At 37.8% G+C, this 13,093-nt stretch overlaps 1 protein-coding gene across 1 annotated transcript in view; it reads right to left on the reverse strand.

Moving 5' to 3' along the window:
* The window catches only part of SVEP1 (sushi, von Willebrand factor type A, EGF and pentraxin domain containing 1), a 189,706-nt gene that overhangs the window by 55,380 nt on the left and 121,233 nt on the right, over positions 1-13,093 (reverse strand). Inside the window, exons 29-33 of the mRNA XM_008587896.1 lie at positions 6,795-6,919; positions 5,675-5,798; positions 4,736-4,906; positions 3,594-3,767; positions 3,049-3,168 (exon numbers count right to left, since the gene is read on the reverse strand). Of these exons, the coding sequence (XP_008586118.1) occupies positions 3,049-3,168; positions 3,594-3,767; positions 4,736-4,906; positions 5,675-5,798; positions 6,795-6,919 (714 nt within the window). The remainder of the gene's footprint in view (positions 1-3,048; positions 3,169-3,593; positions 3,768-4,735; positions 4,907-5,674; positions 5,799-6,794; positions 6,920-13,093) is intronic.

Genomic DNA, 13,093 nt, shown 5'->3' on the forward strand with positions numbered 1-13,093 from the left:
AGTATCAAAAAGACAGAGAACAACAAATGCTGGTGAGGACGTGGAGAAAGAGGATCCCTCCTACGCTGTTGGTGGGATTGTAAATTAGTGCAGCCATTGTGGAAAACAGAATGGAGATTCCTCTAACAACTACAGATAGAACTGCCATTTGGTCCAGCAATCCCACTTCTGGGTATATACCCAAAGGAATGGAAATCATGTGGAAGGGATAACTCCACTCCCAAGTTTATCACAGCTCTATCTACAATAGATAAAAGTTGGAACCAATCTCAGTGTCCATTGATGGATGACTAGATAAGGAAAATGTGGTATATATACATAATGGAATACTACTCAGGGATAACTGCACTCCCAAGTTTATCACAGCTCTATCTACAATAGATAAAAGTTGGAACAATCTCAATGTCCATTGATGGATGACTAGATAAGGAAAATGTGGTATATATACATAATGGAATACTACTCTGCCATAAAAAGGAATGAAATTCTGCCATTCACAGCAACATGGATGAACTTAGAGAAAATTAAGTTAAGTGAAATAAGCTAGGTGCAGAAAGAGAAATACTATATGTCCTCACTCATAAGTGGGAGCTGATAAAAAAAGACATAAAAAGAAAGAAAGATACAACAATCACAGTAATTCATTGAACTTTTAAAAGGAGAGAACAAAACTGAGGCAACCATAGGTAGGAAAACGGGAGGGGGAGCAGGGGTTAGGGAGAAATTGGTAAAGGGCCACAAAAAAAGGCCCATAATGATAAAACAAAAAGAAAAAAAGAAAAAAAATTCATTATTTAAAAAAAAAACAAAAACCAAACCAAAACTAAACAAAATAAAAATAATTTCCATATCATCAAAAAAACCCCCAAAACAAAATTCTTATGTTGAAATCTATTCCCCAATGTGTTGGTAGTAAGGTGTGGAGCCTTTAGGAGGTGACCAGGTCATGAGGGCAGAGCTTTCATGAATGGGATTAATGCCCTTATGAAGGAGGGCCTCCAGAACTGTAAGAAAAAATTTCTGTGTTTATAATTTACCCAGTCTAAGTTATTTTTTTTATAGCAGCCTGAATGGACTAAGACATATGGGAAATGCATAAAGTGGATTATAAAACAGGGATGAAAATCATGTTCTTAAATTTGCCTATTCTAGATATCTCATAAAAGTGTAATTATATAATATTTGTCCTTTTGTGTGTGGCTTATTTCATAAAACATAAAAGAAAAGAAAATCATGTTCTTAAACAATTTAGTAATATAAAAAATGTTGATGAGGTAATTTAAATGAAATAACTACAATGAAGAACTGCGTATATAATGTGTTTACATATACATCTATATATGTTAATACATATTTATAAATACATAGAAAGCACACAAAAATATTTGAGGTATATATCCTTGAGTTCTAACATTAGGTATTTCTGGGTGGTGGGATTACAAATGATTTCAACTTTTCCTTCGGTTTTAATTACTTGCATATTTCCTCAAGGAAGTTGTATGAATTTATAATTAAAGTTTTAAAAGACATTCTTCAACTTACACTTTATTTGATTATATACATATATAGGTTAAAACTATGCTCTCAGTCCTTCATGAACTTACCCACTTTCCCAACCTCCTACATTTTCTCACCATTCCCACATGTACATCTCTGCTAATGTAATTGTTAATACATTACTTGTTGCATTACTTCTTATATTGAAATAATAAATTATAACATTTGCATACAATTTGAACCCAAATTTAGAATATTTATTTTGGCCAAACCCTATGGTGAACTGGTTTCAAAGTTCACTGACTGGTGTGTTTACCTTTCTTTCTGTCCTGTTTTAATCTGAGCATTTTTACTCCTTATGGCTTTGTGTTTTTTTTAAAAAATTATAGAAGTTATCTCTCTTTCTCTCCTATTGCATATAAGCAGTCTCCTGAAATTGTCTTCTGGTTCCTGTATTAACTCATTTTCATTGCCATATTCTGAGTCTTCAGGATTATTTTCTTCTCACTTTGAGCAGTAATGTTTTTGCAAGGATCCTGTATTTTTTTAATTTTGTTTAACTTCACTCATCTTTTAAAGAGAAGAAATGTATCTAAATCAGGTATTTCTCTAGGCAAGTTTTGTGACTTGTTCTTGAATAGCACATACAGACTTTCAGCTTGAGAACAGGATAATGTATGCATAAGCATCTAATATTCTCTTCTGAAGTAAGAGAAGATTTTCTGGCTTAACCTAGCTTCTGTTTCTATTTTTATTGTCTTTGAGTCACTGTCACTTTGTTTTCGTTGTTACTGTTGTTTTTATTCTCTCTGTCTGTATGTGTGTTTTTTACAGTGGCAAAACATGATCTCTTTATATCATGTATAACTCCAGGAATTTTTCTCTCTGTCTCAAAGAGCAGCACTTTACTTTGGAGATTATAGCCAGATGATTGGATCTATTATTTTGTAGGTTTTTAAAAATTATTTTCTTTTTTCTTTTTTTTAATCTACTATTCAATATTCCTCTTTGCTTTCTATCTTATTGTTTTCTGGTAGTTGCTTCCCACAATAAATGTAGAAAGATATCAATATTTTGAAAGATGAGCCAGTATTATTAAAGTTACTACAAAATGTAGAGACGTGGTAAGGCAAGATGTCTATTTTTTTTCAGTAATATAATTCTGTGTGATTGAGGCAAAGGAAAGATATTAATGGTAAAGATGTGACGAAGCATCTTCTTTGCCCTGATTGAGGCAGAAGAGGCCATTGATTATATTTCTAAATCCACTCTATTATTCTTGAACTGTGTAGACATTTCTTCAACATTCTGGTAGTATAGTTGGCTCTCAGTTCTGTTTTGCAGAAATAGGAAAGTTGAGAGAGACACAGTGTTAATTTAAAGCACCTTTAGTTATTACTTGTGTGTCTTTTGTAAGATTTTTATCTTCACCTGCCTGTATGCCCATTGAAGTTGAAAATGTTGTCTTATTTTAAAATAACATAGAGTTAAATTATATACTTGGGTAGAAAACTTGAAATAGAAATTCCCAGTTATACGTATACTAGTTACCTGCACAGTGTTTACCACCTCCCGTGTATGGTGGGATGCACGCGCACATGTAGGATCCATTTGTATTCAGGCAAGAAGCATGCTCACTACAATCTGATCCAACCGCACACTCATCAACATCTAAAATGAAGACAAGCTTACAAATATTAAAGTTGATTCATTTTTCTTACATATCAAACATTTGTTTTAGCTTTTAAATCATTACATATCATGTAATGCATTACACTATATATACATTTATAAAATGTAAATATAACAGTCATAATCACATTGCAGATATCCCATAAAAGCTATTATTTCCCGAGTTTATAGGTGGGCAAGTAGAAAAGAGAGAGATAAAGATAATCTTCATATTGAGCCTGATAAAAATTTAAAGCAGTTTTGGCACCTCTATGAACAGCTGCTTTGTCACTATGGCTTACCCAAGCTTACTGGGGTGAGATGAAGTTAACAAAAAAATGCCAAGAGACTCTCAGGAATTTAGGGCAATTGTCTCTCATAGAGCTAGGATAAATTTATGCAATAATTGCCAACATTTATCTCACCAAGGCATGATGGAGAAATGCCATTCCAGCTCCCATTATCTGTACAAAACATCCTTGAATCACCCAACAAATAATAGCCATTGTTGCATTGGTAGGTTACTGTACTGCCAGCATGGAAGTCCTCAGCTGAATAAAAGCCATTCTCCAAAGCAGGTGGCACCCCACAGCTAATGCCTGTAATGTGACCAGAAAAAACACAACTACATTAGGAGCAAAATACTCAAAGGGTGTTTCGTTTATATTAAACTAGTAGTTCAGTTAAGCATGAATTTTTCATTGTATTGAGGAGCACTCTAGGGGTGGTAACTGTAGCCATATGTGTACCCTCAGAATCTAGCTCATTGTCTGGTACATAGTAGGCATGATATTCATTCATTCACAAAACATTTATGGAGGTCCTATTACCCATTAGACAATGTCCTAAGTGCTGATGTTATAGCAAAAAACCAAACAGACAAATCCCTGCCTTGAGAAGCTTACTATCTGGAGGAGCGGATAGGCAAGGAACAGATAAATACATGTTATGTCAGGTGGTAACAGGTGCTGAGCCCTATCTAAAATAGCAGTCTTGCCTCCACCCAATCCCCTCACTTTGTATTTTCCTAACCTGCTCTATTTTTTTTCATAGCCCTTACTGTTATTATTTATTATAAATAAATATTATATTTACTTTATTTTTTGTCTCTCTCACTAGAGCATAAACTCCATAAGAACAGGGACTTTTTTTTTTCAACTGCTGCATCTCCAAAACTTAGATCAATGCCCAGTACATAGTAGGTACTTTAAAAATTGTTGAATCAATGGATGCATGGATACACTCAATTCAAGAGATCTCTTCCTGTTTTCCCACCCAGCAATGACCCATCTCCCTCCAGGACTCCAGCCTACACTGCCTGTCTTTCCCTCACATGCAGTTCCTGTGCCACTGCAGACGCACTGACAAGTGATCTCTATGGATCTTCATCACCCACCTCCCTCATGGTGCCAAGCACAGTTCATTACACAAAGGCAGGATTCAATGAGTATTTGCTAGATTGGCTACTGTGAAGTATTTAGCTTTTGTCTAGCATTCCTCAAAAGTGTTCTTATGGTTCCGATATTTTTCAAGAGCTACTGAAATGACTTCAACAAAGGCAGCTCACGTTCACAATGAGGAAGTGGTTGTGTCCAATGTCCTTGATTCAGACAGTACTGCACCGGATTCCCGACCATCTGGAAGCCTGGATCACAGAACAGAAGGGCTTTGGAGCCTGGTTTTAAATTTACTGATGCAGTTCGCAGATGAGGTACTGATCCTTCTAAAGGTGGGCAATCTGCGGGCAAAGAACACAGGTGCAGAGCTTGTCACCCACACGGTGGCAGCATCACCAAGTCCAGGGTTTCAAATTGTACTTTCTACCAGCATGTGAGAGCCATTAAACAAGTTAGCAGGTAACCAGATCACTGGTAAGCAAAGTTATTTAAAAAACTACCCGAGTCAACAAACAACTTTCCCTCTTTCTACAAAAGTCTGCTGAAAATTATTTCTTGAAAAAAATGGTATTTTACAAACATTAACAAAATGCCCTTGTAGGTTACCAACAGCCACAAAGTCTAGGACATTTTAAGGAACTCTTTAAATAAGTGTAATTTTATGAGACAGTTTTGATCACTCCAAGTTTGACTATTCAGTGTGGGGTTTGCTTTATCCATTGCTTTTCTCCCTGTGCTACCTGTTCCTAGATGGGTGCTAGAAAGCACAGAACTAAAAGAGTACCCCATCTCAAACTGGAGCATAGGATGGTGGGAGGCATTTTAAAAATTAATCTTGTCCCTTCTCTCACCCTCTCTTTCTAATCTTGTTTTACCTTTATCCAAATTTCCTCCCCAATTAACTCGTACCCTGTTATACAGAGCGTATTTCAGCATTAAAAAAATAAATCCTTTCAATGAAGGTAGCATAAATATGGATTACTAGTTAAAGGGCAGATTGATAGAAACATGAGATTTGACCAATAGAGAGTTTTGGATTGTCTTCTTTTGCTAGAAAGATCCAGGCTAGTCAAGAAATTGTAAAGTCTACAGAAGAAGGAAATTCTCACCAGAACAGAATATGCTGTTGGAGTCGATTTTCACTTTCCCCACAATTCCCGACAAGAAATCAGGCCAGGCTAACACATTCCCTCTTCTGAGTTCCTCTGGGCAGGACGTAGCTAGTGATTTCACCTGGAAGTTCAAAAACCCCATCTTTAGATAAGCCTTATTTGTGCCACCAAGATCGAGTTATTTTATCTTAATTTAGTCGGGATGAAACATTCGCAGATTGTTGGAGGGTTGGGGTGGAGGGAAGCAGAATTTTGCATGGTGTGATTCCAGGGACAACAAGAAAATTCTCTTCCCTCTCTCCCACACCCCTTACTCGCTCTCCCCAATATTTCTCCCCCTAGACTCCTTGTTGACTGAAAGTTTGAAATCCTATGCACAGAATTTCTTGTCTAAAGCTTTGCAGTTTGTTAAGGGGTTGTAGAAGCTCCCCATCTCCACTCTATGTCTTTGACCTCTGACATAGAGTTGAGGAAACCGAGGCTTAGAGAAGTTCTGCCACTTTAATAATAAGAGAGAACATTTATCAAGTCCCTACAATGCCCTAAACGCTACTACGAATGTATGGTATTTGCCATGTTTTGTTCAGTCCAATCAAAATTCCACTATGTAGTTCTATTTATCTATCTTGTCTAGATAAGAACACTGAAGCTTGGAGAGGTGGAGTAATATGTTCAGAATCATCACAGCGAGTTCGTGGTAGAACTGGGATTTGAACCCTGGCTGTTTGATTCCACATGGGCTTTAACCACGAGCTCATCTGTTGGTTTTTATGGATGATCTGGTGCCAGTCCTAAGTTTCTGCATCTTTAGTCAGAGGGATTTGAAGTATTAGTCTCTAGGATTCTTTCCAGTTCTGAAATTACAAGATTTTACAAAATAATCATTTCCAATAAAATTTAAGAATATCACCAAGAAACTGAAAAGGACGTTCATTGAAAATTACTGTAGATCACTTCTGCCTAACTCAGTCTACAACCATAGCATCAAATGATATTGGTGATAAATTCTGATAGCCAAGAGCTTACAAAAAGATACGTCATCATTAGGCTGTTCACATATTTACTGGGTTTGTACCTTTGAATCTCATTACTGTCATACACTGAAAATGGAATTGACCTGCTGTGGAGACAGGACATAGTCCCAGAGGTTGAGCTGGCTCAGGGAGCCCACAAAAGACTCAGCGGGGTTGAATCCCTCTCCTTTTTTGTCTTGTTCTTGCCCAAGAACTAATGCACCACCACCTAAAGAGAGAGAAAGAGAGAAATAAGTAGGGAAACTGTCCTGATGGTCTGTTATTCCTAAAATACATACTTAATGAAACCATGGCCAATATAAATATATGAAAGAAAATGATTGAAAAGCTAAATCGTGTAAATATACTGCATGTTCTATCAATAGAAACAAATTCAGTGTTTTATATAGCAACTTAAAAATAGTCGGATAGGGTTTAGAATATTTTATTGGATTTAGAAATATGTAACTATAAAAACTACATATAATACGTATATATACACATCATATTTTATGTCGACAAAATAGGTAAGTCCTGTTTTGCTTACTTTCTTCTAGGAAATTACCTTCCAGGGCAGACTACCAGTAGCTGCTCTTCATTTTTCTTATTTCTTAGGCTACAATGCTATAATTTCTTTTTTTTCATTTTTTTAATTCAAAATATTTTAACATTTACTTGTACATATTTGTGGGGTACAGAATGTTGTTTCAATATGTACATATACTGCACAATGATTCACTTAGGGTAGATATGCTGTAATCTCTATTACTAATTCCAGGGAAAGTTGTCAGTGGTCTCCTAATTGTCAAATCCAAAGGAAACTCCAGTATTCATCCCTCATGACTTCTCTGTATTATTCGAGCATTTCATTCTATTAAACTTCCCCTCCTAGGTGTGCCAGAGGGTCTGAGTTGCTCTCCGGATCTATCATCCACACTTCTCTGCTCTGCTTTGTGCCCCAAAGGTTGTCCCATAGGAACTGCAGTATGTGGCTTCCTTGTCCTCTGGCTCCTGTTTGTGTCAGCTTAATGGAAGGACCAGTATGATATAAGAAAGCAGGATGAGAGAGGTTTCATCTCCTGGCTCCCTTCCTGCCAGGCAACTTTTTGGAAGAGGCTGCTTTCTCCTCTCTAACGTCACTGCTCCCATTGGGTGATTTCTCTCCATCACTGCAAGTTCGCCCCAATTCTGGCAACAGCTTCTACCCCTTGTCACTTCAGGCCCCTCCCTTGCAACTTTCCACTGCTGCTGGTTGTGTGTGTTTTACTATCATATTTTACTTCTCTTAACCATACCCACATCTTTGAAAATAGCCCTTCATTAAACTCTCTTCGATTACCCCTTTATGTACTACCTGCTTCCTGCCAGGAGTGCAATGACTACACTTGGTTCCCATGAGAACATCCTCTCCTGCTTTACCTCAAACCTTTCTGCTCATTCTCAGCCCCTCTCTCTGCCTGCCTCTTAGGTGCAGGTGCACCCATGATTCCACCTGCAGCCTCCTCTCCTCTTCCTTCAACCACCCTTCCTCTTTGATCTCATCCACCAGCCGATCAATGTCTGTAGATGCCTCTTTCATGATTTCCCAAACTACATCTTTTTCTTATAAAATGAATAATAAAAAAATTAGTATATACACAGAAAAAAATTTGAAAAATAAAGCATAAAGAATTCTTCTGACCTAGAAATAATCATTTAATAGTTTTGTGTATTTCCTTTCAGGTTTTTATTATTATTTAAATTTTTTTTGTGCGTGTGTGTGTGTGTGTAAGGTGTTTTAAGACAAACAACTCAGGATCATGCTACACATGATGTCTGAATCTTGCTTTTCTTCTTGAATATGTTCTCATTTCCTTAGTTTTCATAGAATAGCTATGGTATATTATCACCTGAATGCACAACAATCCAGAATTTGCTTAGTTAGGTAATTAAACAAATACTTATTATTGGATATTGGAATTGTTTCCAAGTTTGGTACTAAAACAACACTGAGATAGGCATATTAATACATAAACATTCTTTTAGATCATTGATTATTCCTTTGGATTGATTGCTGGTTGTTGAATTGATGTTGCATGCAAGGGGTTTCTCTAAGGCTTTTGATACAAGTTCCTAAATTGCCTTCTGGAAAGGCTGTATCGATTTTCAGACCTGCTAGATTTCTAGACAAATGTCCATGATGCTGAATCCTTGCCAATTGTATTCTACTACTAAAATAACTTAGCTAGTTCGGAAACAGTGGTATCAGACCTTTATCTTTAACTGCATGTCTTTCTGTGACTAGAAATCCAACAGAGACCTCAAACTTAGTACATCTAAAACCAAATACAGAATCTTTCCCCTTCTTGTTGACAACTTTTCCTAGAATTCTTATCCAAGCTAACAGACTCTTCAATAAACCTAATCACCTAAACTGAAGCCAGTAAGTCACTGCTATGGACTGAACTGTGTCCCCCTCCAAATTTATATGTCAAAATCCTACTCCCCACTAAACTGGTATTTGGAGATGAGGCCTTTCGGAAGTAATTAGGTTTAGATGAGGTCATGATGGTGGGACCCTAATAGTGGGATTAGTTCCCTTATAAGAAGAGACATCAGAGATCTTGCTGTCTCTCCCTGACATGTGGGAGGCCTTTCTGAAGTAATTAGGTTTAGATGAGGTCATGATGGTGGGACCCTAATGGTGGGATTAGTTCCCTTATAAGAAGAGACATCAGAGATCTTGCTGTCTCTCCCTGACATGTGAGGACACATTGAGAAGGCAGATGACTACAAGCTGGGAAGAGGGATCTCATCAGAAACTGACCATGCTGGTCCCTTCATCTCAGACTTCCAGCCTTCAGAACTGTGAGAAAATAAATTTCTGTTTTTTAAGCCACCCAGTCTATGGTATTTTTCTATAGCAACCAAGCAGACTGAGACAGCCACTAAGGCTGTCAGTGGAGCTCTGCAATACTTATGGACTCTAATTCATCCTATCCAACCTTACTGCTGGGGTCAGACAAGCAGCCTGCTCAGGTGGTTACTATAGAGCTTTCTGCTTTTATTTTCCTGTTCCTGCAATCTACTTTTCACTCTTACATCAGAGTTTTTTTTTTAAAGATACAAATGCTCCTTTTTCTTAAGCATAAAAGAATATATTCATTATGAAAATATCATAAAAGAATCAAGATAAAAATAAAAATCACCCATGATGTCACCATCCAGAGAAGAGATAGTTGAAAACAAGGATGCACCAAATTAAGCACAAAAGAAACCACCACCCCACTTCACTTGATAATGCCACTTCCTGTGGAAACATGGCAAATGTCTCCTAATTCACTGAAGGAGAAAGTGTGCATTCTTTGAGGTGACATAAACATGCTCATTACAATCCATCACTAGGTTATACCTTAGCTTCTTTCTCCATCCCATCTTCCGTTCCTTCTCCTCCATGTACCCTGTGCTACAGCGACAACCAAACATTGCTCCTCCCACAAACCCATTCATGGCTCTCTGCCCCTGCACACAGAGCTGCTTCTGTCTGAGATGCCTTCCCCATTCCTTGGCGCAGCCACCTCTGACTCATCCTTCATTCAAGACGCAGGTTAGTTACATTCAGCAGATATTGATGAAGCTACTAATGATGTGCTGCCGTCAACACCAGGCACTGGTGAAACGCTAGAGCTAAAAGCTTTTCTGCCTTTGGGACGTTATAATTCTAAGGGAAAATACATGTAAGTACGTGAATACTTTCCAATATAATGTGGTTGATACAACAATGGAGGTATGCAGAGTGATAAAGAACTGAAAGAAAAAGTTCAGTGAGAAAGGGGAGCGATCAGGAAAGGCTTTCAGACCTGGATCTTGATGATTAAGATCTCAATGATCTCACACAGAAGACAGATATGAGTTTCCAGGCAAAGGAGTGAGCACTAAGAGTTAAATAACATGGTGTGCACGGCAGACACTAAAGGTGTCCGTCCAGACCCCCTTGGATATCTCCTTCTCACCTCTGTGTCCTTTAGTTTTTAAACTGCTAACTTGACATGTGTCAATACACCAATCTAAGTAGGAAAGGCAGAAGGGGGTAATGAAAAGGGCACAATCACAGGATAAAGGAGTTAGACTCTAGAAATGCAATTTGACAGGATCACTTTAACTTCTCTGGGCCCCTCTGCTTCCTCATCTCTAAAATGGTAATAATTATTCTCTGTTAAACTCACATGACCATTGTGACAAAACCGTTGAGTAGATTCATGTAAAAGTATCACTTGTTTTTAAAGGACAATTGGACATAAATGTTATTACAAGGAAGTTTGGGGTTTATTTATTTATCTTATTTTTTATTTCTCAAAATACATTGTACTTGATTTTCATGCCCCATTACCTGTTCCTCTGCATTCCCCCCTCCACCCCCCACGTCGTATCTGTTCACTTGACTTAAATAGTGCAAGGAATTTTTGTGGTTATTCTGTCTTCTTTTTAGTTTGATATAATCCCATTTGTTCATGTTTTCTTTGTTGCCTGTGCTTTTGGGGTCATATTCATAAAGTCTTTACCTAATCCTACATCCTGAAGTGTTTCTCCTATGTTTTGTAATAGGAGATTTATAGTTCATATATAAGTCTTTAATCTGTTTTGAGTTGATTTTGGTATATGGTGAGAGGTATGGGTCTAGTTTCATTCTTCTACATGTGGATTTCTGGTTTTCCCAGCACCATTTATTGAAGAGGCAGACTTTTACCCAATGTATGTTCTTGTTGCCTTGGTCAAAGATCAGTTGGCTGTAGCATGTGGGTTGATTTCTTGGTTCTCTATTCTGTTCCATTGGTCTGAGTATCTGTTTTTATGCCAGTACCATGCTGTTTTGGTCACTATAGCTTTGTAGTATAGTTTGAAGTCAGGAAGTGTTATGCCTCTGACTTACTTTTTTTCTTTTTGCCAAGGATTGCTTTGACTATTTGGTGTCTTTTGTTGTTCCATGTGAATGTCAGGATTGTTTTTTCTATTTCTGTGAAGAATGTCATTGGTATTTTGATGGGGATTGCACTGAACCTGTAGATCACTTTGGATAGTATGGACATTTTCACAATGTTTATCCTTCCTATCCAAGAGCATGGAATTTGTTTCCATCTTTTTGTATCCTCTTTAATTTCTTTCAGCAGTGATTTGTAGTTCTCATTGTAGAGATCTTTCATCTCCTTGGTTAAATTCATTTCTGAGCATTTCCTTTTTTTTTTGGTGACAATTTTATATGGGTTTGCTTTCTTTTTTTTTTTTTCCTTTTTGTCTTTTTTCGTGTCCGGCAACGGACCGCAACCCTCAGTGTTACGCCCGTACCGGACCGGGACCAGCAATGGTGATCACAACCCTCGGTGTTGCGTCCGCACCTCGCTCAGCCAGTGAGCGGGAACCGGTCTGTATGTGGGATCCGAACCCTCGGCGGGAGTGCCACCACGCTCCCAAGCGGCGCACTGTAGCAGTGCGCCACCGGGCCGGCCCTGGGTTTGCTTTCTTGCTTTCTTTTTCTGCTAGTTTGTTATTGGAGTATAAAAATGCTATTGTTTTTTGCGTGTTGATTTTATATCCTGCAACTTTATGCAATTGTTAATCAGCTCTAAGAGGTTTTTGGTAGAGTCTTTAGGTTTTTCTCCATACAGGATCATGTCATCTACAAACAGGGAAAGTTTGACTTTGTCTTTTCCAATCCAGATGCCCTTTGTTTCTTTCTCTTGCCTGATTACTCTTGCTAGTGCTTACAATACTATGTTAAATAGAAGTGGTGATAGTGGGCATCCATTTCTTATTCCTGTATCATTCAGGATGATGTTAGCACTGAGTTTGTCATATATGGCTTTTATTGTGTTGAGATACTTTCCTTCTGTAGCTAATTTCCTAAAAGTCTTTATCATGAAGCGATGTTGAATTTTGTCAAATGCTTTTTATGCATCCACTGAGATAACCATATGGCTTTTGTCCTTGATTTTGTTGATGGGGTATATCACATTTATTGACCTGTATATGTTGAACCATCCTTGCATCTCTGGGATTTACACTCAATCATGGTGTATAATTTTTTTGATGTGTTGCTGCATTCTGATTCCTAATATTTTGTTGAGAATTTTTGCATCTATGTTTTTCAAAGATATTGGCCTGTTGTTGATATTTTGTTGTATCTTTGTCTAGTTTTGGTATTAGGGTGATTCTGGCCTCATAGAATGACTTTGGGAGAATGGCTTCTGTTTCAATTTTTTGGAATAGTTGGAAGAGAACTGGTATTAATTCTTCTTTAAAGGTTTGGTAGGGGCTGGCCCGGTGGCGCACTGCTACAGTGCGCTGCTTGGGAGCGCGGTGGCGCTCCCCCCGAGGGTTCAGATCCCACATACAGACCGGTTCCCGCTCACTGGCTGAGCGAGGTGCG

This window comes from Galeopterus variegatus, unplaced genomic scaffold (assembly GCF_000696425.1).
Source record: "Galeopterus variegatus unplaced genomic scaffold, G_variegatus-3.0.2 Scaffold4581, whole genome shotgun sequence".
Taxonomy (NCBI): Eukaryota; Metazoa; Chordata; class Mammalia; order Dermoptera; family Cynocephalidae; genus Galeopterus; species Galeopterus variegatus.